The sequence below is a fragment of the Schistocerca serialis genome, chromosome 3 (genome assembly GCF_023864345.2).
Source record: "Schistocerca serialis cubense isolate TAMUIC-IGC-003099 chromosome 3, iqSchSeri2.2, whole genome shotgun sequence".
Taxonomy (NCBI): domain Eukaryota; kingdom Metazoa; phylum Arthropoda; class Insecta; order Orthoptera; family Acrididae; genus Schistocerca; species Schistocerca serialis.
Genome location: NC_064640.1, coordinates 422,741,943 through 422,768,950, shown reverse-complemented (window position 1 = coordinate 422,768,950; position 27,008 = coordinate 422,741,943). Strand labels below are relative to the sequence as shown.

At 39.6% G+C, this 27,008-nt stretch overlaps 1 protein-coding gene across 1 annotated transcript in view; it reads right to left on the bottom strand.

Moving 5' to 3' along the window:
• Positions 1–27,008, bottom strand: part of LOC126470301 (protein purity of essence) — a 475,244-nt gene that overhangs the window by 377,332 nt on the left and 70,904 nt on the right. Inside the window, exon 6 of the mRNA XM_050098072.1 lies at positions 792–982. Coding sequence (XP_049954029.1) covers positions 792–982 — 191 coding nt within the window. The remainder of the gene's footprint in view (positions 1–791; positions 983–27,008) is intronic.

Below are 27,008 nucleotides of genomic sequence, written 5' to 3'. Positions count from 1 at the left end.
CCTTTGGAGAACACGATGACGTATGTCATTTGAATATAGACAAAAACATGATTCGTTGAATCACATTACATTCCACCAGTCAGCTACTGTACATGTTTGATGATTTCTGGCTCACTGAAGACACACAGCTTTATGTACCTATGTGAGCAATCACCTCTTGTGAGGTGACTGACTCCAAACGGTCATTGCATGTAGTTCCCGTCACAATGTCCTGTCAGGTTTGGAAGGAATTTTGATTCACAAGCCGTGGAATGTGTCTTCGGTTCCTCTCAGTCAAGATCTTATTCTGACCACAATTATAATTCTAACATGTTTTGTGGCCATGCATGGTAAACCAGTGCTTGTAGACACATTGAACAGTCCACCACGAAACACCAACAAATCCAACAACTTCACAAACCATATAGCCATGGACACAGCCCTTGTTTGTCACTCTGTCAGTCCTTAAATTTACCCATGCTAACATACGATGTCCACTGGAAACATAAATGTCTCACTGATGACTTCTACTTCCCTGTACTCACATAGGGGCAATGCAAACAAGGTTAAGCATGTGACGCCATCACTGCATCATCTGTAAAGGCTTAATGATTCGCATGTGCGTGCGCAATGGGGTGATTAATTTTTTGTCCTGTGATGTTACACTATTTTTGTGTTCCAACTCAAAGTCAAAATTAATACAAAAGAATATATGTATGTACACCATAAACCAAATCTGATGAAAAAAAAGTACTCAGATAAGTGTCTTGAATTTACTAATAATTCAGTTTTTTTCCAAAATAAATTCTTACCAGACTGCTTTGGAACTGAAGACATCATTATCCCATGTATTGTTGCAGCAGTTGCTACAGATACAGCTATGTACAAACTTGCCATTGTCAGAATAGTTAATTTTTCAAGTTTGTCAGGAGTCAGTGGCTCCAGGAGTGGTAACTGCAGTGTACTATGTAACACATTCAAATCGTTCTCCAGTAAACTCAAACTGTAAAATATTTCATATTTCATATTAGTTCATACACTACAATTTATAAAAACTTCCAACATGCTGAAGTAGCTTGGTCAGCAACTTCTGTTAGTCAGTAGAACAAAAAACCAGACTAAGTTGCAAATTATTATTTTTTATTCATTTGATGACTAGTTTCGAGGTGAGACCCATTTTCAAATCATCACAACAAGATCGAAAATGGCATTTCTGAAGATGCCAAATGTGTGTACAGTTTTGGCATCTTCAGGAATTGATGATTTGAAAATGGGTCTCGGTCCAAAACAAGTCACCGAATGAATAAAAAGTAATGATTTGCAACATGGACTGGTTTTTGTTCTACTGAATAATTTATAATTTGTGCAAGTCCTCAATAAATTAAATTTAAAATGCGTTCAAAATAAAGTTTTTCATGTATAGAATGTTTGCCATATGAATGAAAATTGTTTTTCAATATATTCTCCAATATTAATCAGAATACCTCTAATAATTACACCAAATATGAATACTTAGTATCATTTACAGTATCTTACAGAAATACAGAGGTGCCAAATTACACTAAAACACACCATCAAGTTAATTATGTGGAGTAGGGGCTGTGTAGATTTGAATTACTACAGGAGCACATCAAAATTAATAACTTTGCAACAACTTTCAAACACTCAATTTTTGCCCTTGATGGGAAAACCTCTGGATATACATGGTCAGCATGTGGGAGAGAATATTGAGGGACACAGACTTTCAGTCAGGCTGTTAAGTGTGCCTAACGGTACAGCATCTGCTCACGAAAAGCTGGAAATCAAGTTCTTCACAAAGTGTTCAACTGTTACTAAATTTTGACACTCTAAAGTATAGGTTGTAGCATAAGAAAGAATAGCTCTATCTTAAGAACTGAAAATCTACTTTCAGATATCTTTTTTGAGCAATAACTAGCTTTTAGCCTGTGTGCTGCAGCACTGAGAACAATACAGGTGGCATCCAGACAGTAAGAAAGCTGTTTAACTCTCACAGCATACTCATTTAAAGTGTTTTGCCATTTTGGTAAATAATGTTGAAATATTCCACACACTAACAGAATGTTCTATGAAGTTATGTATTTTATCACAGCTTGTATGAAGAACATGTCTACACATAGAAAATTGTTTGTAACTACTCTTACATCACACACGCATCATAGTCAAGTAATTCCTTGTGTACATTGAATTCTGATAACTGCATGTCATTTTGGAAAACATTTGGTGAACAGACTGTAACAACCTGAGTAATGATTATAGCAAGCATACAGGTAGAATAGTTAAACAGTATGGTCCTGCTGCTTCTCATAGTGTGAGCTCTGTCAGTCATTGCTAAAGATGGCAATGCCCTGGCACATGATTATTACAATATTCTGATTGCTTACTTAAGACATTAATATTAGAAATAGGAAGTACTATGCATACCAGTATGAAAAATCTTCTGCCCATACAATAATGGTTTGCAGGGAGGAATGATTTCACTACAAGGTGCTATCCAAAATTTTCAGGACTGGTGCTGCCATCTGTTGAAAACCTTACCTTTGGACTAATGGTTACCATCACCCTCGAAGTAGTTCCCATCCGCACGAACACACCGGTCCCAGCACTTCTGCCACCGGTCAAACCTTTTCTGGAAGTCCTGTTCCTTGAGGGTGTTTATCTCCGCCAGTGATGCTTCTTGACTCCTCTCTAGAGTGTCGAACCGACAGCCTTTCAACATGAGTTTCAGTTTTGGGAATACCGCGAAGTCCCAAGATGCCGAATCTGGTGAGTACGGAGTGTGGGATACAACCCTCATGTTGTTTTTTGCCAAAAAGGTCCTGGTGAGCAAGGACGTGTGACAGGGTGCTTTGCCACGATGCAGCAGTCAGTTTCCTCGATGTCAAAGTTTGGGCCGTCATCGCTGCACGTTTCCACGGACCCGTTGCAAAATGTCACAGTAGTATGCAGAATTCACTGTTTGGTTGGGTGGGACAAATTCTTTGCGCACAATTCCCTTGGTATCAAAGAAAACGATGATCATGCTCTTCACTTTGCTCTGCACGTCTCGCTTTTTTTGGGTCTTGGAGAGCCCAGGCTCTTCCACTGGGACGAATGTTGCTTTGTGTCTGGGTCATAACCGTAAATCCAGTTGAATCATTGCAAGGTTCTCCGTAGTACTTTTCCCGAGATTCGCACAGAATTTGTTACAACACACACACACTGTTCTGTTCCCGGATCCATCGTAAAATCACCACACACCATACACAGAGTATTACGGAAATCACTGAGGACACACAATATGTCCTCCCAGCTGAATGCCACTCCGCACACTGACTCACCAGATATGCAGCTTTCACCACCTAGCAGTGCAAAGATCTTCTACTACTACTACTACTACTACTACTACTACTACTACTTTCCAGATGGCAGCACCAGTCCCGAAAATTTTGGATTCCACCTCCTATAATAGCAACATGAAAATAATAATAAATTGTAGTTCACTGGCCAGTGCATCAAACTAAATATTAATTGAACTCTAATAAAAATAGTTCACTGGTTACTAGAAATTATCAATTTAGTGTCAGATCCAAAGGAGACTCACTGCCTTTGCCCACTGAACGTATCCATGCAAGAGGGATAAACTTACCCCCCAGAAAACATTTGACACTCAAATCCTTAGTATGGCAACAAAGCCTCTCCTGGGTACACCGAATTGTCTCAGCATCGGCTGTACGGATGAAGAGACTTGCTTATTCGTATGAATCTGAGGGCTATGCCAGCTGTAGAGCAGTTACTGCCAAGGTCTCTCTCCCTCGACAGGTCCGAGTGGATGAACCAGATGGAACATGTCCCAAATGCCCCATCTCTCCCACATCCATTCCCAAAGTATGATGTGATCCATGCCGAGGGGTGTGTGGCTTGGCTCTGAGCACTATGGGACTCAACTGCTGAGGTCATAAGTCCCCTAGAACTTAGAACTACTTAAACCTAACTAACCTAAGGACATCACAAACATCCATGCCCGAGGCAGGATTCGAACCTGCGACTGTAGCGGTCGTGCGGTTCCAGACTGTAGCGCCTAGAACTGCTCGGCTACCCGGGATACCAGGCAACCTGCCTGAGTAATTAGCCTTGAACTGCACGGGGCTTTGCTAGTGTCGACCCGTATTTCCTCAATTCTTGTGGGACCAAAATGGTAAACACAGAAGACAAAACAAAAACTGACGGACTTGATGAGACCTCAAGCACCCAAGCATCAGGGCTCGAACTGATGGAAACTGTTTCAACAGCCAGATTGGGTGACAGACCACTCCACGAACTGGACCGGATCAAGATCAAATATATGACTGGGGTTCAGAAGAGAAAATTTCTCAAAGAATAAAAAGAAAAAGAAGCCTTCCAAAACATAAATGGAAGGAATTGAAAGGACTCAAACCTAAGACCTCCAGGAAAGAGAGTGCCTCAGAATTAAGGGGGTATACAGACCCCTTCCACTTAAAAGAAAAGGAACAAGAAAACAAGGGAGTAGTTAAATACTCCCAATACTCAAAATATTTGGATACAGAAAAATCCGAGGTGATAAATGGCAAAACAGATCTATAGTACTACTGTGGCATTCCTAACAAAGAACACCAGCAGCTGCATGTCTGCCGGCCACATGATTCAAATGCTCGCAGCTCCTTTTAAACCGTGGCAGGGCCAAGAAGTCAGTGAGTAGACCAGAGGTTCCCAAACTGGGGGGCACGCCCCCCTGGGGGGGCGTGATGATGTTGCAAGGGGGTTGCGGGTGGAGTTAGCGCTATAAACCTAATATTTCTTTTTAGTATTGATATTTTAATAAAAATGAATGAGCAGGTATTAATGATAGATTATGGTGCTAAATGCAATCGTTTGGCGTCCCACTTCCTGCAATCCTATCTCAATAACCTATCCTAGAACGTACAGCTTCTGATGATCACATTTAGAATGTCACGTTTAGAATGTCACACACAGAAATTCTCAAAATTACGAAGGCGATATGCGTTAATTCTAATATATCAGATTTGTAAACAACTTACTTCTGACAATTGGAAAACAGGAAAGTCAGGTATTAACTATTCCGTACATTTGTACACATGAACTGAACATAATCATGTTACAACTTTTAGCCGTAGTAGGCTATGTTCATCAGAGTAATAATCACTTATACTGCGTAACTGCAAAAATGCCGTTTTATTACCCTGTCAACTCGCGGATACCCATGTGATGCGATTACAGTGACTTTAATAGACTGTATACGCTTCAAATGAACTGGCGGGTTCGTAATTTGGACGCCAGGGTTATGCCCTTTGTCACCAGAAAAATGTGCACGACATGAGTGCGAAACAAGTACAAGTGTTTGTTCTGAGCAGAGTACTTCATACAGAAGTACGCTGGCTCTCAAAAGGAAATATGCTAGGAAGATTATTTGAACTTCGAGACGAAGTGATGCAGTTTTTGGAAAATACCAAACAAACTGAATTGTATGTGGAATTTAGAATGCTCGGTGTTCATGTTGCATTGACTTATCTGTCAGATATTTTCGAATCTTTAAACACATTGAATCTGAAATTACAAGGTGGAGAGTCAAACATAATTTTTCATCGTGGTGCCATCAAAGCGTTTACTGATAACTTGCAACTATGGAAACGTAAAATTTTAGCCTGCAATTATTCCTGCTTTCCCAGATTGTTTGGAATCGTGGAAGAAGCCTGACTTCAAAACGATATTAAAGATACTGATACTAAGAGTAAAATATCAAACCATTTGCAGCACCTCACTGATGAATTCAAACGATACTTCCCTAACAGTTGTGATGATAAAATTTATCATAGGTTAGCGATGGATCCATTTCATGTTGACATGGATGTGTTGCCAGACAGACTACAAGGGGAAGTCTTAGAAATTAAAAATGATTCTGCAGCGAAGTATGACTTTGAGAAAATGGATAAGCCTTTACTTTGGGTGAAATATCTCATGGTGTATCCCAGCACAGCAGAACAAGCACTGAAACTGTATCTACCATTTTCAAGCACTTATTTGTACGAAAGAGCATTTTCAGCAGTAGTGGCGATAAAAAATAAGCTTAGAAGCAAACTCAGTATTGCCAATGATTTATGTTGCGCAGTTTCTACTATTCAGCCAAGAATTCAAAATCTTGTAAAAAATATGCAAGCTCATCCTTCACATGGATTTATTTGTTTGTTTCTTGCCATATGTGTGTGGAAATAATATTTTTATAATAAATACGTCACATTATAAGAGAACTTGTTATTTTCCTCCTAACTATCCTTACATGTAGGTAATACTGTAAAATTATAAAAAATTATTTCGAAGAAATAATATAAAATAAACATAGTGAATCTGATTTAAATATAAATACTGCGTGTGATCCTTATGGATTCTGATGTTACGTGTGGTATGTTATTTCAACTAATAATAGTATTTCTTCTGCATGAAGACACAGCGAAAGTTTATCCTAGATACGGCAAGCGAAGAGTAGTCCTAAAATCGTATATGGGTGAAGAAATGGTGTGCAGCAAGGGAATGTAATCAAGGTAAGGAAGTTGTTTTATTCATATTTTTTAAAGTTCTGTGTAGTCTGCACGATTATTGCGTAAAACTAATTTTTTATTTTTTGTCTGGTTCTGGGAACTGGGCCTTTGTCGCTGTTCGGTTGCTGTCGTCATTGACATAAATGCCAACCTATGCGCAATGACAATGGGGAGCGCTATAGGCGTACAAATCAGTGATGTTCGTTAACACCGTGACTGAGTGACTATTTTTGATAATGAGTGAAAGTAATAAGCTACACTAAACTTAAAATAATAGCCGCATCCACTAATCTGCAAATGTCGCAAATATTTTTCCTTGTTTACCAAGGACTTTCTTTACTTTCGGAGTGGCTTATAATCACAAGACTAGACTGATTATGTAATAACTGCGACTCCATACATTAACAGCCCACCATGTTACATGACGTCACCATCACAAATTTTTCAATAGTTTCTTGATAATTAATAAAAATCTTTTTTTTGTGGGGGGGGGGGGGGGGGGCACAGAAGTTTTCGTTTCGGCAGAAGGGGGGCCATGACAAACAAAAGTTTGGGAACCTCTGGAGTAGACCAGTAAAAGGCAACACTGGCAGCCACATCAAAATCTCAATCATCATGCGCAAAGTGCATCATTCAAGACTATGTTCTGCTTCCACGGCCCAGCCAAGCACAAAAATGCAGTACTCCTTACATCGAGGATTTAAGCTCGCACCGGGACAGCAGGCAGCAGGGACACTGCCAGCCCGGAAGTGATGAACTTCACTAGAGGCACTGCCTTTGTCGCTGTCTAGTCCACCATCCACCGCTCTCTTCAACCAAGACAATGCACCCCCAGGGACCAGACTCTGCCAGCTCAGCATGTCTAGACTGTCATTGTTTCATTGACTGTAACTAGGAACATTCACTTTTTCATTACTTGTGCTCAGCACAGACTTAGCATTCATTCACAACAAATGCGCTCTACAGTGGATTGTCTGAACTTTAACTTTTGTTCTACCTGTTATAACATCCAGCAAGCGACTTCATTATTCATTATCTGAATATGGTACCTGTTCTTTCAGACATGTACCAAAGAAAAGATAACATTGGTGACCTTGCAGCTCTCGAAGAATGAAAGTACAATGAAATCCCAACCATTAGCTGCTTACAGGTGTCCCCATTGATATTTATCAATGCCTGTAAGCAGTTAATGGTCTGGATTTCATTCTTCGAGAGCTGCAAGATCACCAATGGTATCTTTTCTTTCGGGCATGTCCGAAAGAACAGATATATCTTCATATAGATAAGGTTTACCAGCCAATTATCTTCTTCAGTGCAGATGCACTCACATTGCTCAAACTCTTACGGTAATCGGTAGATTGACTGCCCTGAGTAATGAGTATAGTGGCCAGGGGCACTACAAATGTAGTGTGTGTGGACAGTAAGTTGGAAATGTGGGTCTCATGGGGAGCATGCCAGAGATAAGTCCCTGCAGTCACACTATCCTCTGTGTCCTCGATGGCTCAGTCGGATACAGCGTCTGCTGTGTAAGCATGAGATCTCGGGTTTGACTTCCAGTTGGGGCACACATTTTCAACTGTCCCTGTTGATATTTATCAACACCTGCAAGCAGCTAATGGTCTGATTTCATTGTAATTTCATTCATTATTTATTTTCCAGTTACTGACTTTTGTAAAACTGTGCTGTTTACCGCAGTGTTCAAGAAGATTTGCCACAGTAATTTTTCTAAAGAAGTATTTAATTTCTATGGTGCTAATTGATAAGTTTTGGAAGACACTTCAAGAAGCATCTTTTGCTTTGTTGTTGTTGTTGTTGTTGTTGTTAATGTTTAGTTTTATGCTCAGAACTATGTGCATTCATCGTTTTCCCAGTTTAGATTCAGAGTATCAATTACATCAGACATAATACGTACTGTTTGTCCATGAGAAGCTGGCAATTTGTGCTATGGATGTCAGGAATGACAGGAAGCACGACCTACCCCCACATTAAGACTACCAAGGTGAAAGGCAGGGTGAGGGGAAGGTAGTGTAGCCTCCTTGGTACAGTGCTGGCATTGTTACCCTTATCTCTAACAATGTTTGCAGTAGTATTTTGTAACTGGGAGCAGCTTAACATTGGCAGTGCTCCGAGATAAACCAAGATATTTCAGCTAGTACCAATTTTCTCCACTTCTGGCAGCACCATTAAAATTGTCCGGTTATTGTGTACAAGCAGTACTGCAGTCCCTGTTTTTAGGATAGCAATTATCATCCACTAGTCAACATCACCCCACAGCATGAGGCACTAGTTCAGATGCTCTCTTTGATAAGATTGGGTGGAGGGGGGGGGGGGGGGGGAGTAGAGGCCCCATAATCAGAAAGGTCTATCTGGGCGAAGGTGCTCTACTCTTCCTGAGGGGATGGGAACAGCAGACTGGATTGGCTCAAAGCAATAGTGACCCAAATATCTCCATGGGAGGAGGCGAAGTTTCTGGTCAAGACAGCAGCTGAACCAGCTGAACTCTTCAAGGCTGCAGAGATATTAATTTGGATACTGAAACTTCTTAAGGATGCTCCTCCAAAAACTTTGTTTCAGAAAATATGTGCACAGAACCAGAAGGTTTCAGAGAACTAGAGAGAAATTAGATGGAAGGCTGTATCTAACAGCCAAACCCTTATGGCAGAAATAGCTGATGAATTCCTGAGGACTATGCAAGAACAGGACCAGGAACTGTATTTAGCAATCTTGCACATTACTGGCAGGATAATTAAAGACATTGGAAATGATAATGGTGGCAAGCTGATGACTACAAGTGTTACAGATAAACCTCAACACAGTAAAGGGACAAGGCCACCCTGAGTCATCGTCTGAAGACAGGAAGTGGACATGGCCCTGATCCAGGAACCCTATTTATATAAAGGGGGTGTATCAGGTATCAGAGGAACTGGGCTTACGTGATTTAAGCTAGAAATCTAAAAAACAACTACAGAACATACATTTATGTCAAGAATTGAATTCCTTTCATGCCAATGATGGAACTTAGTGACTACCAGGATGAAACAGCATTAGCAAGGAAGCACAACGGGAAATTGTATTGGCCTCAGCTTACATTCCTTATGAAGACAGTGCTGTTTCTTCCTAGGAATTCAGGAGAATGGTACACAGCTGCTTACAGCTTAATGAACAACTGTTTGTTAAGAAGCAGCGACACAAACACCGGAGGTGAGTGCTTACCTGAATACCTATTGGAGAGCCATCTAGAGGTCTTGAATATGGGTAAGGAACCCATCTTCAAGAACAGACAAAGGGAAGAAGAAATTGAGGTAACTTTTGGGTTCATTTTAATAGGCAGTTATGTCAAACAATGGCATGTAGCAATGAAGCCATCCTTATCTGACCCCATGTTTATTGAGGTTGAAATTGGTGTTAAACAGACTATGATCTATAAGAGTCCCTTGGGTGGATGTTTCAACCAGTCAGTTCACTAGACCCAGCTTTACTGCAATCCAAACGACAGGGATTAATTAATTTATTAGGAAGAGGGTTTGGAGTCAGCTTAACAGCAGGAGTCATTCCTATCTGTTGGAGAACAGTGAAGGTAGATTTCATTCCAAAGCCAGGGACAATTAATCATACCAAGGCTAAGGATACAAAACTAACCAATCTGTCCTCCCTTCTCCTAAAGACCTTAGAAAAACTGGTTAATGTGCATGTTAGTGAAAGGAGGTTAACTGAGGTTCCTTCACATGCAAACCAACACACACATCAACCAGGCAAACCATGTGACACAGCACTTCAACTTATTGGGAAGGTGGAAAAAGTTCTGAACTTTCATGAAATTGCTTGCTACATTTCCTCTATAGCGAGAGGGGCTTTAATAATATGACTTTGGAATCTGTGGTTAGAGATGCAGAAGAACATGCTGTTGGTGATCAACACCACCAGAGAATGTCCCCAAGGAGAGGTTTTGTCCCCACTACAGTGGAACCTATTGGTGAATCAATTCATTGAAACATTAAATACTAAAGCAGTGGTTCTCAAAGTGTGCGCCAGGGTGCACTGGTGTGCCCTAAAACACTTAAGGGTGCGCCCTACAATATTTTAGGAAAACATATGGCCATATAAAAGAACATATAGCTACTCAGTTTTATCCATTTCACAACAGGTATAATATGGAACAAGTCCTTAAGTTATGTCGAATAGTTCAGTTTGCTTAAGAAATAAGGTAGCTTATTCTTCTTGCAGTGTCGACAGTATTCAGAACGTTTCATACCGACTGTCTTCTCTCTTCCATTGCTGCTGATCTTAGCTATCTAACAGTAGCACCTGTTTGGGTACTGGGCAAAGGTATTTCAAAATAATGAGTGATGATAAAGCCATTGCTAGCCTATCGAGGTCATCCCTTACACCACCGAGAAGTGTAAGGAATTCTAGGGAAAGTGTAATTCGCAGTGGGGCGAGAAAAATAATTATTCAGATGGCACAATGCTGTGGTCTGGAGAAACAGAATGGTTAGATAATTTTCACATTGCTACAATCATAACAATATGCAGTAGTGGGAGTGATTAATGCATTTAATAATGACTGTAACTGCATTTATAAATGTAACACTTCATCCATGGTAAAGTTTGGCGTGGCCAACACAGTAACTTATTTGATACATTGCAAAAAAACTTGCAGTCCAAGACTGCAACCATGGACTGCAAGTTTCTTACAATATAATGCTTCATGGTCATTCATAATTAATAAATGCCTCACATGCCAATTTCTTCAACTCCTTGCACTATAACTGCACTACAACAGCATGAACTTAATTTCACAATTTTTGATAGAAATAATGTGCTTTTAGCGAACCCTCTACACTTTTGTGTGTGAAATATAACTATCTTAGTCACTGGTCAGTACCAGGTGCACAGGCATCTGTGGATGGAAGATGACTAGCACTGGTTGTGAAATTTTCCTAATCATACCCACTCTCACCACCCCTCGCCCTGTGCAAATTATTTTCGCACGCCTCATTCCAAGCTTTCTTTCCATAACCAAACGGTATGACACATGTGTCGCCCTTGAAATTTGTAAATAAACATTGAGTTAATCCACAGTGTTGTCAAGTATTAACGGATTTCTGGCGAGATAAAAATGTTCAGAATCAGGAGAAAAGGCTGAAAAAATATTTGAGGACTGACGGATTTTTCCGATGGAAACTCTTACGAATATTATCTGATTGTGTCGTACTTTTGTTTAGCAGTTGATTTGACTATGGATGTTTTTCTTTTATGACGGTAGGCATGCTGAAATTGAGCCTTGTGTGCTACACATGTGATCACGAGTTGTCCACAGAATTCGGAAGGTTTCTTGTTCCCAATGACTGCAAACCTATTCCGCCTAACTCCAAGTGGCATTGCAACAGTACATAGGAAGTGAATTGCATATTATTATTATTTCTTTACTTTCTCAGACGTTAAGTCTGGTTAAAAATGGGACGTGACGCGGACCTTGATCAAGCGTCACTTCCTTTTAACTGTACGGTATATGTTATATTGCATTTAGGAACTTTCGGGTAATTGAACATGTATCAATAATTACGGATTTCTGTAATTGTATATATAAGTTTGGATGTAGCTGTATTGTATTGATGTAATGGTGGATATTGTGTGGTATGACTCCTGTAGTTGATAGTATGATTGGTATTATGTCAACTTTATTCTGATGCCACATGTCCTTGACTTCCTCAGCCAGTTGGATGTATTTTTCAATTTTTTCTCCTGTTTTCTTTTGTATATTTGTTGTATTGGGTATGGATATTTCGATTAGTTGTGTTAATTTCTTCTTTTTATTGGTGAGTATGATGTCAGGTTTGTTATGTGGTGTTGTTTTATCTGTTATAATGGTTCTGTTCCAGTATAATTTGTATTCAACATTCTCCAGTACATTTTGTGGTGCATACTTGTATGTGGGTACATGTTGTTTTATTAGTTCATGTTGTATGGCAAGTTGTTGATGTATTATTTTTGCTACATTGTCATGTCTTCTGGGGTATTCTGTATTTGCTAGTATTGTATTATTATTATTATTATATTGTATTGTATTATTATTATTATTATTATTGTTATTATCATTATTATTATTGGTCATTATGACCTATTGAGGTACTGTGACAGTGTATAAAAAATTATAAACAACATACACAACCAGTCACTTTTTAATAATATTTTATTGAAAATGGATGCCTTCCTGTTGTCAATAAAATATTATTGAAATGAGAAACTGGGAGAGGAAATTATGTATGAGAGCTGCTTACTATTTGATCTCGAGCTATCCATGACTAAAAGAATTTCATTTCATGTTCTTTGCTGCAGATGAGTAGTACATGTGAACATGATCATCACTGTTCATGAAGCCTTGCTTCTGAGCTTCATTTCCACTGCAGTTTAGTGATCTCCAGTGGATTCAAGACAGAAGCTTCCAGCAAGGTTAACAGAACTTGAAAATTATCGTTGGCAGCACTGTTAACCCTTGGAGGCACAAGATTCCATGCCCAGAAGGAAAACATGTTTCCACTGGTGTGTGCTCCACATTATCGCAGAGCTTTCAGGTGATGTGTCAGTGAGGTGTCATGCTGTATGTGGGGCTCATGATTTGTGTACAGTGTACTGCTTATTTTCAAAGCACTAGAAGCGAATCTTATATGCAAAATACAATCATATAAAATGGGCAGATTTCTGAAAAACAAGCACATGCCATTGAAGAAACTGATTCTGGAAATGAATAAATGCTAAGTGCAAGGAAAACTGCAAAAGAGCGGCCTACTTGTAAGTACAATGAAAGCTACTTAAGCTATAGTTTCACTTGAGCTGGGAGTGAGGGTTATCCTTTACCACTAGGCTTATTATGTGGGTATAAAATAGCAAATGAATCTCTGCTTCTTAGTGAACTGAGCAAACATTTTAAAACATTGCATTCTTATTGACAAGATAAACCTGTAAGCTGTTTCAAGAGATTGTCTTAACAGCAAACAAGGGCAGCAAATTCTTTTAAAAGTGTAATGTCTGTCTCTGATAAAGTTTTGATCGCTTCCCACCAAGTACCTGAACTAATAGTAAAGAGTATGAAAACTCATATCATTGGCGAGTCGCTTATTTTGTCCGTTTGCAAAAAAAATGAGCATGGCGATGCTAGGAAATGAAGCAGCTACGAAAATAAGCACGATTCCTTTGTTGAACGATACAGTTAACAGGTGTATTATACGAATGTCTACTAATATTGAGAAAAATGTATGCTGTAATAAACTCAAGCACTCAAACTTTGCATTGCAAGTTGATGAATCAACAGACATTACCAACCAATCACAACTATTAGCATTTGTCCGTTTCATTAATCAAGATCAAATAGTAAATCAGTTTCTTTTTTGCAAAGAATTAAGTGTGTCTACTAAAAGTGAGGACATTTTCAACATTTTAAATAATTATCTTAATAAATGGCAGTTAATATGGAAGTCGTGTACAGTCTTTTGTACAGGTCACACCCCTTCAGTGGTAGGCTGTGTTAAGAACATTATTTGTTTTGTGTAAAAATTAAAAAATTAAAATAAATGAAGATGTTATCGTAACTCACTGCCTCCTTCACAGGGAGGCCTTAATAGCAAGGACATTGGGAGAAAAATTGAGAGAAGTCTTACAGCAAGTTGTTCTTATGGTAAATTTCATTAAAACAAGACCTGTCAAAACACGTTTATTCGAAAAACTTTGTATCAATATGGAGTCAGAACACAGACGGTTGGTTCTACACACAGAAGTCACGTGGTTGTCGAGGGGGAAAGTACTTACATGTGTGTATGAGGTACGACAGGAACTTCGTGTTTTTTGAAGAAATGAAACATTTACTTTTTGCAACCTCCTTCCGAGTGAATTTTGGACTGCCAGATTGCTGTATTTGGCCGATATATTTCAGCAGTTCAATATTTTGAACACTAATATGCAAGGGAAAGAAGAAAATATTCTCACATCCACCAAAAAAATTAAAGTGTTTCACAGAAAACTACAAATATGGAAAAGAAAAGCTGTTTCAGGTAACTTGGAAATGTTCCCATTGGTAAGGAGCACTTGGATAAATGAAATACTTCCAATAGTTATAGATCATTAATAAGTTTAAAAAAGAAACTGAGTTCATATTTTCCATCCCTCAATACAAAACAGTACGACTGGATTCGAAACCCATTCATGGAAACCTCAGGTGATTTCGGCTTAACATTAACAGCAGAAGAAGAAGAAGAAGAAGAAGAAGAACTGGCAGCTACATCTACTAAAGTGCGCGTCATTTATGTTGGCGGCCGAGTTTAAGCTCGTTCTGCGCATCTGACGCCACAAAACACAGTCAGCCAATGAACAGAGAATGACATTGTCAGATCTCGACTGCACTGCAGAGCTCGGACGAGAGTCTCCAGTTTTAGAAACGTTCAGTCATAACTAAAGTAATAAAACAAAAGCAATGTCTTGGTAACAGACTTTCTTTTATAGAAAGTTTGGAAAAAGCATTCTTTATATCAATTGCTTCATATTCTATTAATTAATTAAACCAAACAAGCAATAAGACTCCTAATTCAGGCGATAGTAAGGAAAGGTGTTTGTATCAATCTCACGAACCGCTTCTTCGAAATAAAGAACAGCGGTAATTGTTTATTTCCTATTGTACTTCGACGAAGCATGAGTAATTCATAGTCGTACCAATTGTGTTTGTCAGTATTTTGCGTGACATGTTACATTCCTCATGGACTTATACTGCCAGACGAGCTTCGTTAGTGTAACGGTTAAGGTATTGGGCCACTAAGCAAAAGGTTACGAGTTCAAACCTTGTGTGGTGCATAATATTTTCTTTATTTAAAAACAATATCGAAGTGTCTTACTTCACGAATTTTATTCGTTTGAATGCAGCTTTTTGAAATTTCTAGTGCTTTGTCTCTTCATTAATCCTTTCGCTGGTGCAGACACGTGCTCCCCGTTCTGCGCATCTGACGCCACAATTCATCACTGCACTGCTCGCCTGTGCAGACACATGGTGTTTCCACTGCTTTGACACACTTATCATATGATTTCACAAAAACTATTTGGCCCAAAAATTTGATTTTTACACATCTTCTTGACTGATACCTTTCCCCCATAAATGACAATTTTGTTTCGATGTTCAACGCAGTTATTGTGCAGCATTAAATGTAGTAAACCATTGCACGAAATTTTGAAGAGTTTGCAGATGTTGAAAGTCCATAGCGTATACTTTCCGTATGTTCGATTTTAGTTGCTACAATGTTAAGAATGAAATGTGGACAAGATACCTAAATTTCATATAAAATTTACTGTATAACAATATCTCATTTAATTTAAGTACCACATAGGTGTCGTATGTAATATTGAGAAATATTCAGTCTTTCGCGACTGTAATAAAAGTTTTATTTACACCGTGCGCCTTTGGCTTTATTTTAAAGCACTTGTCCACATTTCATTCTCAATATTGTGGCAACTAAAATCTACCATATGGAAAGTATACGCTATGGACTTTGACCTCTGCAAACTCTTCAAAATTTCGTGCAATGGTTTACTATATTTAATGCTGCATAATAACTGCGTTGAACATCGAAACAAAATTAAGTCATTTATGGGGGAAGTTATCAGTCAAGAAGATGTGTAAAAATCAAATTTTTGGGCCAAATAGTTTTTGTGGGATCGAATGATAAGTGTCAAAGCAGTCGGAACACCATGTGTCTGCACAGGCGAGCAGTGCAGTGACAAAATCGCGCATAATGCGGACTGCAGGGAGCACACGTCTTTGTTGCAGCGAAAGGGTTAATGCGGCCGTGAAGGCTCTACTTCATGAACTGCGCGCTCCCCCCTAAACGTAAGCTTGCGAACTATGCTATACTATGGCGCTGCTTCTCTTGACGCGTGCGTCGTGTGGAACTGGCAACGCAGCAATCTCCCGCGTCTGGGCGGGCATGCGCGAGCCGCCCAGATAAAAGAATTGAACTATAATCATGGACTGGTGATTAAGCATAAGGAATTGTCTCTTGAAGCCTTTTGGATTTATATAAAAGAAGAATATTGTCAATATCTAAAATGACTGAATCTTTTACTTCAATTTTTGACATTATGTTTATGTGAATTAGGATTTTCTGCCATCATTACAATTAAATGTAAAAAGAGAGGAACTTTTCAATGTATTGATGAGGAAATGAGAGTTTGTCTTTCAAATTTATCACCAAACATTGAAGAAATTGCGAGGACACATCAGCCTCATGTTTCTCTTAAACACTAGAAAGAGTACACGTAAGGTACAGTTCATTTATTAGTTTTCTCTGCAATCTAAATTAATCATTAGTTTTATTGTATTATTTCAATTCAATACATTTCACTTAATAGCTTCTCTTGCCTTTCGTCTTAGCAGGGTAGGAGGCAACACGGCGCTCTGCCATCGCATTTGGGTGACAATTGTGCTTCATGAACTCTCACATTTTCTATACAAAAATTATTTGTTCATATTGTAGCATGTTTTTCATTCATTTAAGTTGTATTTTCTGTAGTCTGGATGCAAAATTCAAAATAAAATGACTTGTTATTTTATCACAGTATTTATTTCCTGTATTGACTGTTGTAAAATATTCTTCACAAATGTGTATATAGTGCACCAACAATTATTTGCGGCCTTTTAAATGCACCCAAAGCTCAAAAAGTTTGAAAAGCACTGTACTGAATAGGAAAAAGAATCCTGTAATGTTTGAATACTCCATTAGTAGTGTAGCGCTTGACACAGTCACGTCGATTAAATATTTGGGCATAACATTGCAGAGCGATATGAAGTGGGACAAGTATGTAATGGCAGTTGTGGGGAAGGCGGATAGTCGTCTTCGGTTCATTGGTAGAATTTTGGGAAGATGTGGTTCGTCTGTAAAGGAGACCGCTTATAAAACACTAATACGACCTATTCTTGAGTACTGCTCAAGCGTTTGGGATCCCTATCAGGTCAGATTGAGGGAGGACATAGAAGCAATTCAGAGGCGGGCTGCTAGATTTGTTACTGGTAGGTCTGATATGCGAGTGTTACAGAAATGCTTCAGGAACTCGGGTGGGAGTCTCTAGAGGAAAGGAGGCGTTCTTTTCGTGAATCGCTACTGAGGAAATTTAGAGAACCAGCATTTGAGGCTGACTGCAGTATAATTTTACTGCCGCCAATGTACATTTCGTGAAAATACCACAAAGATAATATAAGAGAGATTAGGGCTCGTACAGAGGCATATAGGCAGTCATTTTTCCCTCGTTCTGTTTGGGAATGGAACAGGGAGAGAAGATGCTAGTTGTTGTACGAGGTACCCTCCGCCACGCACTGTATGGTGGATTGCGGAGTATGTATGTAGATGTAGATATACTAGAGGTTAGAGGTTAATTTTGCCAAGGATACACAGATGATTTAGTCATAGTAATACTTGGCAAATTTGCTAGTACCGTTAGAACAATGCACAATGCACATTGTACGAAACTGGTGCAGGAAAGAGGATCTAAGGGTCAATCCAACGAAACTGTTGTAGTAGTGTCCACAAGGAAACATATCTATGGCATGTTCTGGAATCTTAAGCTTTTTAATGAAACTACACTAGTAGAGTGAGCAGAGAAGTTAAACTATCAAAGACTCCTGACAAAAAGAATGTATGTCACAAGGTGAAAGGAGCTCTTATATGCACTAGATGGGTGCCATGGCCACAGTGTTCTAGGTGGAAGTATCTGCTATGAGTGTATGCACTTAGGAAAATATGTGTACGTGCTGCAAGAATTATGCCATGTACAGTCATTTAGTCAGTCAAATGGCTCTGAAATCTCTGCCAGACCCTGTAACAAGATCAAAGATCATTGCAGAATGACTCTTGAGGCTAGGGGAAAGTGACAGGGTAAACCTGCTATGAGTCCTTGGCACTCAAGAATTAGTGGCAATGAACAAGCTGAAAGGCTGGCCAGGACAGGCGCTATGATTCCATTTGTTGGACTGTAACCTGTTAACTAAGGCAATGGTAAAATCAAAACTATGTAGCTGGATCAGAATGCAGCACCTAGAGTACTGGACTAAGATATAAAAACAAAAACATGGCAAACTAATGATGCAAAAGCCATATTCCAAGAGAAGTTCTGTAATCATGGGTTTGAACAGGAGACAAACTGACGGAAGGAATAATAACTGACCATAGAAACTTTAAGAAATGCCTACACACAATGGGTATAGAGGAAGAAATCCCTAAGTGTCAACTACGCAGTGAGGGAGATGAAACTGCAACCACACTTGATCTTCCAACGTGAAGCATCGGAGATCAAAAGGCACAGAATATTTGGTAATTAATTCCTTAAGAAACTGTGTCCAATAAAGAACTAGTAAAGGGTCTCCTGCTACTCATTAAGTGTACTGGATGGCTTTACTAGAATCACAGGAAGAGAAACCGTGCAATAAGCTGAGTTTCGGCTACGACCACTATTGTTTTGTCTTCCTACACAAATCAATCAGCCAGCCAACCAATGCTAACAAACAATGAGCCACATAGCAATTCCTTATTTGAAATGGAGGTGTAAGCCAAGTGGAGGTTTGGTTACTTTTAATCACACTGTAATATGATGCATTTATGCAAAGTTGACACATCAGCCACATTTTCCAAATGATTCCAGACATCATCTTTGTAGTCTTGCAACACCACAATGAGTTTCTCCCTAATATTATGCACTAAACATTAAACGCCTCTTCTGGCTTACATGGCATGCAGCAATAATAGATATATACTGATAACAATGGTAATTTTGTTTTTACACATTATTGCTATTCAGTCTGTCTACACTACCTAAAAAGAATGTTTATTACTTCTTGTGTATCTAAACAACTCTTGTACCTAATAAATAAAAGTTTAAATTCTTATTGCAGATACTAGAGCACTGCAGCCATGTAGCAAATCCATGTGAACAGCACTCGTCTACATCACTCGCCATGCACACGCATGCGGTACTACGCAACTGGCAGTTCACTCCCTATTACATGGCCTTCACTCATGGTGCATTTAGTATTAGAACTTATTTTTATCTGTCAATTTCCCACATTTCCTATGGAGATGGTGTGCAACGTATATCTAAGATTCACCAAGTGTTACCACAGTATAACAAAAATTAAAGTGATAATCGAATATTGAATGTTATTGAAGTTCGTTGTTTCAGTTGTGGAACTGTATATTTACGTGAAATAACAGCTGATGAATTAATGCTCGCTTTCAGTCAGCTGCTAAAATTTCACTGCCATTTAGACATATTTTGAAGAGGGCAAATTAAAAATATTTATGTTAGAGTGTTTCAACAGACTATAATTATCAACTTTGTTTACAATTAACTAAAAAGTTAAATGTGTAGTGGTGGAAAGAAATGAGTATTATTTGAATACATTTCTGTCTGGATAATTATCTGAATAAGTAGGGCATTCAAACAAATTTATTCGCTATTAAATTAAATAACAAACAACATATAATACCACCGCATTTGCTTTTTTACTTATACAGAATAAGTATTTGTTTCCTTGGCTAAGTAGAGTTTGTGTTTTATATATAACTTATTAATGTTTGTTCAGAAATGGACCTTTGTGGCTCAGTGGCTTAAGTTCCATACTACAAAACTTAGGCTTTGGGTTCGATCCCTGGTTGGTCCTGCGATTTCTCTGTTCTCATTGCTTCTTTCACCTATAACAATGACAATAATCTAAAGTTGTACCTTATTTTGGAGTACATGTTGAAATATAGATCCTCCTCTGACTGGCTTTATCTGTCAGAAGTGGGAGAAATCACAGGCACACCATCATACCTAGCAAAGGCACTGCAGTACTGAAGCCATTCAAGTTGAGCACTGCCTTACTTGATTTACAGCATAACAAATGAAACAAAAAAATGCTTATTGGCAGACAGCTTTAGCAGTTTGGGCTATAATGTGCTAGGCAGCAACAACGTTAAGCAGCCAATTTAGTCAGGCAGCTGACGGTCACTCATGACCAACCAGCCACGGAAGATAGACATAAAATATGTTATGCCCCTTTTTTTCTCGTAATAAACTTACTTTACTATAATTATAAAAATAATTTTTCCACATTTTACTTGCTTTATACACTGTGCATTATAAGTTCACTTACATAGATGTTGGAGCTCTTGGAAAATATAGTGACTCATCTATCTTGAAGCGATCAGTTTTGCATGAACATTTTGTTAGTAAAAATTTATAAATATTGGAGAAAAGCGCCATATCAAACAAAGGAGTACCGATGGAGGAGGAGGAAGAGATTACTGTTTAACATCCCATCGACAACGAGGTCATTAGAGACTGAGCACAAGCTCGCATTAGGGAAGGAAGGGGAAGGTAATCAGCTGTGAAGGGAGTGCCATGCATCACTGCCAGAGACGAGACATTTGGTGTTTCTGAAATTTTAATGCGTCCTTATGGAGGAAGGAGTTTAACACACAAGAAGAAAGAGTATTTGAAAGCCAAATGTCTAGCAATAGCCTGTTTATAGAATACACTCTGGCATATAAATGGCGAACAGAGAATTTATCATCATTCAATGGACACTCAAGATGAATTTGCAATTGTTTTTTGTTTTGTTTTGTTTTAGGGTGCAAACCCGACTGGGGTCATACATGCCCACATCAAAACTACAGAACACGAAGACAGAGAGGAGTTAAGAATGGCTAAACATCAATTCCAATTGATGTAAGAGAAGACAGCTAAAAACAGGGATGTGGAGAAAGGGCTACAAAAGACACCACACAAAAATGGAAGTCCAAAACTAAAAATTAAATGGCCTTCACCATATTGCTTTGACAGATAAAAAGTAAAACGCAGTCGACAGCCCATACGTCATTTGCTGAAATGGCTGATAACTCAGACGGCAAACCCAAGCGGGAACATAAATGGTTAAAAAACGGACATTCCCTCAGGAAGTGGCAGACAGTTAAAACTTGTGCACAATGTGTACAAAGTGGTGGGGGAGCAACACTTATCACATGATGATGGCTACAAAGGCAGTTCCCAATACGCAACCTAGTTAAAATGACCTCCTCCCAGCAGGAGGGCCAAGAGGATGTCATCCAAGCCGCTGGGAGAGGCTTAAAAATCCTGAGTTTATTCCCATGAAGGGAGGATCAATGGTGATGCCAAAGGGACACCACCTGCTGGCAGACAGCAACACAGAGAGGGAATATAGGAATTAGTGGGCTGAGGCACAAGGGCTGCAGCCTTGGCAGCAGCATCAGTAACCTTGTTTCCTGGCAGACAAACATGACCAGGAACCCACATAAACTTCACAGTGACTCCACCAAGAGTGAGCAAGTGACAGTTTTCCTGGACCCGTTGCACTAATGGATGGGCAGTGTACAGCACACACAGACTTTGCAGGGTGCTAAGAGAGTCTGAGCAGAGGACACAACTGAAAAGGCTGTATCACCAGATGTACTCTGTGGTCTGATACAGGCAAAGAGCTCAGCTGTAAATACTGAGCAGTGTGCCGGACACCGATATCTAAAGACGTGGGCTCCAATGACAAAGGCACACCTGACACCATGGTCAGTCCGAGAGCCACCAGTGTACACAAATGTACTATCGCGAAATTCTGTGCGAAGGTCGTGAAACTGAAGGTGATAGAGCGAGGCTGGAATAGTGTCCTTAGGAAGTGAATGAGGGTGGACAAAGTAACGAGAATGGCGCACTCAAAATACACACTGTGCAGTCGTTAGTAAATTGTGAGACTCGAGCCACCATACCAGCCGGGCATGAATCATACGTGCCATCACCTTGCAAACACAGCTGGTGAGAGAGATGGGGTGGTAGCTACAAGGAAGGTTTTTGTCCTTACAAGCCTTAGGTACAGATATGACGGTGGCTTCACACCAACATCTGGGAAATACGCCCTCTGCCCAGATGTGATTGTATGTATTAAGCACAAAGTGCTTGCCCCCAAGAGAAAGGTGCTGCAACATCTGAATGTTGACAGCGTATGGCCCTGGTTCAGAGGATCGGGATGAACAGAGCATGATCCAGCTCCCTTATAGTAAAGTTGGGATTGTAGCACTCATGATTCTGAGAAGATAAGGGTATCACCCAGGCCTTTCTGCTTGTTTCTGATGGAGGAAGGCAGGGTGATAGTGGGAAGAGCTTAAAATTTCTGCAAAATGGCGGCCCAAGGTGTTGGAGATGTGTACTGACACACTCTATCGCACACCATAGGAGCGTGCGGGCCACGCGGTTGGGCCGCGCCATTACAGGGCTCTAATGGATACTATTAATTCCATCACCTACATGTTAAGAGATGTTTTATACTTTTGCTTGAACAGCATATCATTAATATCCTCATATTTTACCACTTTTAACTTAACCTAGACTTCTTGTTATGTATCTCTTTTCCTTACCACATGAAGCAGAATTAAGCATAACTTCCTTGTGCTCCTCCTACAAAGGAAACAGATCCCTGAAAGTTTCTTTAAATGCTACTCAATGTGTTTAATCACAAACATCAAGTAAACTGTTCTTTGTCTCCAACCGTTTCCTTCTCCCTAGTCAGTTTCCAGCTGCTGCCTGTGACAAACTAGGACACCTGCAATTACATATTTAGCTTTTTCTGTGGTTTTCATAGTTTAATTCTTAAATTCTGAATGTGTTTTTGCATTTACAAGGTGCAATATCACGTTTTAATAATTGTATAGTGTAGAACTGCGCAGTCTGTGGCACAGCTGCCTTTTCTTTCAAACTGCCAGCAACACAGCTCAGTGAGGTGTCAGCCTCCATTGGTGACATATCAGGAATGTAGCAAGTTGGATATTTAACTTTCCACGTATGCTATAATAGTTAATTTTTACAAGGGTAGAAGAACAGATCCACAAAATTACACAAGAGTATCTTTAACATCAGTTTGCTGCAGAATTCTTGAACATATTCTCAGTTCGAATATAACGAATTTCCTTCAGGCAAAAGAGTTTCTTTCCACAAATCAGAACAGATTTGGAATCTTGTGGGCCATGGATGAAGGGCTACAGGTCGATTCCAATTCCTACATTTCTGGATACAGTACCCCACTGCAGACTTAATGACGGTACGAGCATACTGAATAGGTTGCCAGATATGTGAGTGGGTCAAAGACTTCAGAAGTAAAAGAACCCAGCAAACTGTCCTCAATGTCGAGCATTCATCAGAGATAAGAGTACCATTAGGCGTACCACAGGGACATGTGGTAGAACTGCTCTTGCTCTTTATGTATATAAATGATCTGACAGTTAGGGTAAAAAGCAATCTGCAACTGTCGGCTGACGATGCTGTGGTGCATGAGAAGATTTCACCATTGGGTGACTGTAGGAGGATATGAGACGACAAAATTTCTAGTTAATGCAATAAATGTCAGCATGTTCTAAATGCAGAAAAATGTAAGTTAGTGCAGATGAGTAGGAAAAACAACCAGTGTACTCCTTGACAAAGTCAGATCAATTAAACATCCAGAGTAATGTTGCAAAGCAATAAGAAATGAGAATCCCTGGAAAGAAGATGACATTCTTTTCTCGGAACACTACCGAGAAAATGTAGAGAACTAACTCTTGAAGCTGACTGCAGAATGACTCTACTGCCGCTAATGTACTTTTTGGATTAGGATCATGAAGATAAGAGAAATTAGGGCTCGTACAGAAGCATATAGGCAGTCATTTTTCTATCACTCTCCTTGCAAGTGGAACAGGAAAGGAAATGACATTCAGTGTTACAAGATACCCTCCACCACACACGCTATGGTGGCTTGTGAATTACATATGTAGATGTAGGGTAATCTGAAACATATCAAACATTTAATTCTGTTATACAAATCATGAAAACCTACTAGATAATAACAAACTGCCCTTTTTTCACATGTCATCATTGTGCTGGCCAATGTACAACCATCATTCTTTTTCAGTGCATTCTACTATTCTGAAGTTACAGCCAAAATTTTTTCAGAAGATTACAAACAAATGTTTAATTCCTTCTGCTTTTCTTTCATTTGTTCTCAATCCATGAACCTTTCAACCTGCACAATAAAGGAATGTGGTCAATACATTAACAATCACCCTTTATTCTTATGTTTCATATACTTCCAACTATTCAATATCTTTTCTTTACTATTTTGCAAACATATTTGACTAGTTCAATAATCTTTGGTGTTTCCATTTTAGTTCCATCATACTGACTCTGCTGAAAATAATTTCTTCCTATATTCTTTTTATTGGGAGTTTCATGTATTACAGCCAATAAATAAATTACAGGTAGAGCATTACAACACTACTGATGAGAAAGGGTATACTTGTGGCAATTCTGATAAAGTCATCAAGACATTTATAGAGAAAACACACTGAACCAAAAATAAGAGCAGAATTTCAACTTAGTTCTTCACCAATATTTCAATTTCTATCCCTCTATTTGCAGTACAGTATTCTGTACAACAACAAACAGTTTTAATGCTTATGAGATTACAGTTTCTGTGGTACATGTCTGTAACAGCAAACAGCCAAAAATCTGAAGTAATATCATAACCATTACAGATAACAGAATTTAGTAACTACAAAGTACCGCAGTTGAGTTCGACAGGAAAAAAAGGCTGTCAAGAGATGTTTGGAATTCACAGATGGGAACATTGTTCAGGTTCCCCCGCACTGGCCCCAATATCTTGGTTCTCATTACGATGTTAACTGAGAACATAAACTAATAAGCCAAAACATTACAACCACTGCCCACCGCAATGTTGGGTGGCAGTTGGTGGAACTGCAGGCACATGAAATGGTAACAAAAGTACGTAAGCAGAGCAGAAACAGACAGAGGATCCCCCTAGTGAGGATATGGGCTCCAAATGGGGAAATCTACTGAAATAAGCGACTCTGACAGAGAGTAGATCATCATTACACAGGGTCTGTGAGTGAATATCTCGAAAATGGGGAAGTTGGTTGAACGTTCATGTGCTACTGTTGTGAGCGTACACGGAAAGAGCTGGGCTATGGGAGACATTGTCCTGTGGGTGCATGGCACATGTGCTAGTAACTGAAAACACACTGACAGCTGGGAAACATCTGCATCTCTTCATGCTCGATGTCTTCCCTGACAACAATGTCATGTTCCAGCAGTATAATTGTCCATGTCTTGGAGCCAGAACCATCCTACAGTGGTTTGACGAGCGTTATAGTGAACTCATGATGACTCAGTTACCAAATTCGCCTGATGTAAATCCTATTGAACCCATCTGGGTCCTTATCGGGCGCTATTACTGAGTGTGCAAATCAGTGGCCTGTTATTTAAGTGAATTACATGAACTATGCATTGAGATCTAATGCCACATGGCTCCATAAACCTATCAACTAAATGTCAGCTCCCTTATACACTATGCGATCAAAAGTATCTGGACACCCCCAAAAATATACGTTTTTCATATTAGGTGAGACCTACTGCCAGGTATTCCATATCAGTGACCTCAGTAGTCATTAGACATCGTGAGAGAGCAGAATGGTGCAGTCCGCAGAACTCACGGACTTCGAACGTGGTCAGGTGATTGGGCGTCACTTGCATCATAAGTCTGTACACAAGATTTCCACACTCCTAAACATCCCTAGGTCCACTGTTTCCAACGTGACAGTGAATTGTAAATGTGAAGAGGCACATACAGCACAAAAGCATACAGGCCGACCTCACCTGCTGACTGACAAAGACCGCTGACAGTTGAAGAGGGTCGTAATGTGTAATAGGCAGACATCTATCCAGACTATCACACAGGAATTCCAAACTGCATCAGGAACCACTGCAAGTACTATGACAGTTAGTCGGGAGGTGAGAAAACTTAGATTTCATGATTGAGCTGCTGCTCATAAGCCACACATCATACTGGTAAATGCCAAATGATTGCCTTGCATGGTGTAAGGAGCATAAACACACTGGGCAATTGAACAGTGGAAAAACATTGTGTGGAGTGATGAATCACGGAACACAATGTGGCGAACCAAGGTCAGGGTGTGGGTATGGTGAATGCCCAGTAAACGTCGTCTGCCAGCATGTGTAGTGCCAACAGTAAAATTCGGAGGCGGTGGTGTTATGGTGTAGTCAGGTTTTTCATGAAGGGGGCTTGCACCCCTTATTGTTTTGCGTGACACTATCACAGCACACGCTTACATTGATGTTTAAGCACCTTCTTGCTTCCCTCTGTTGAAGAGCAATTCGGGGATTGCGACTGCATCATCTATATCTACACACATACTCCGCAATCCACCATACGGTATGTGGCAGAGGGTACCTCATACCACAACTAGCATCTTCTCTCCCTGTTTCACTTCCAAACAGTACGAAGGAAAAATGACTGCCTATATGCCTCTGTACGAGCCCTAATCTCTCTTATCTTTGTGGTCTTTCCGTGAAATATATGTTGGCGGCAGTAAAA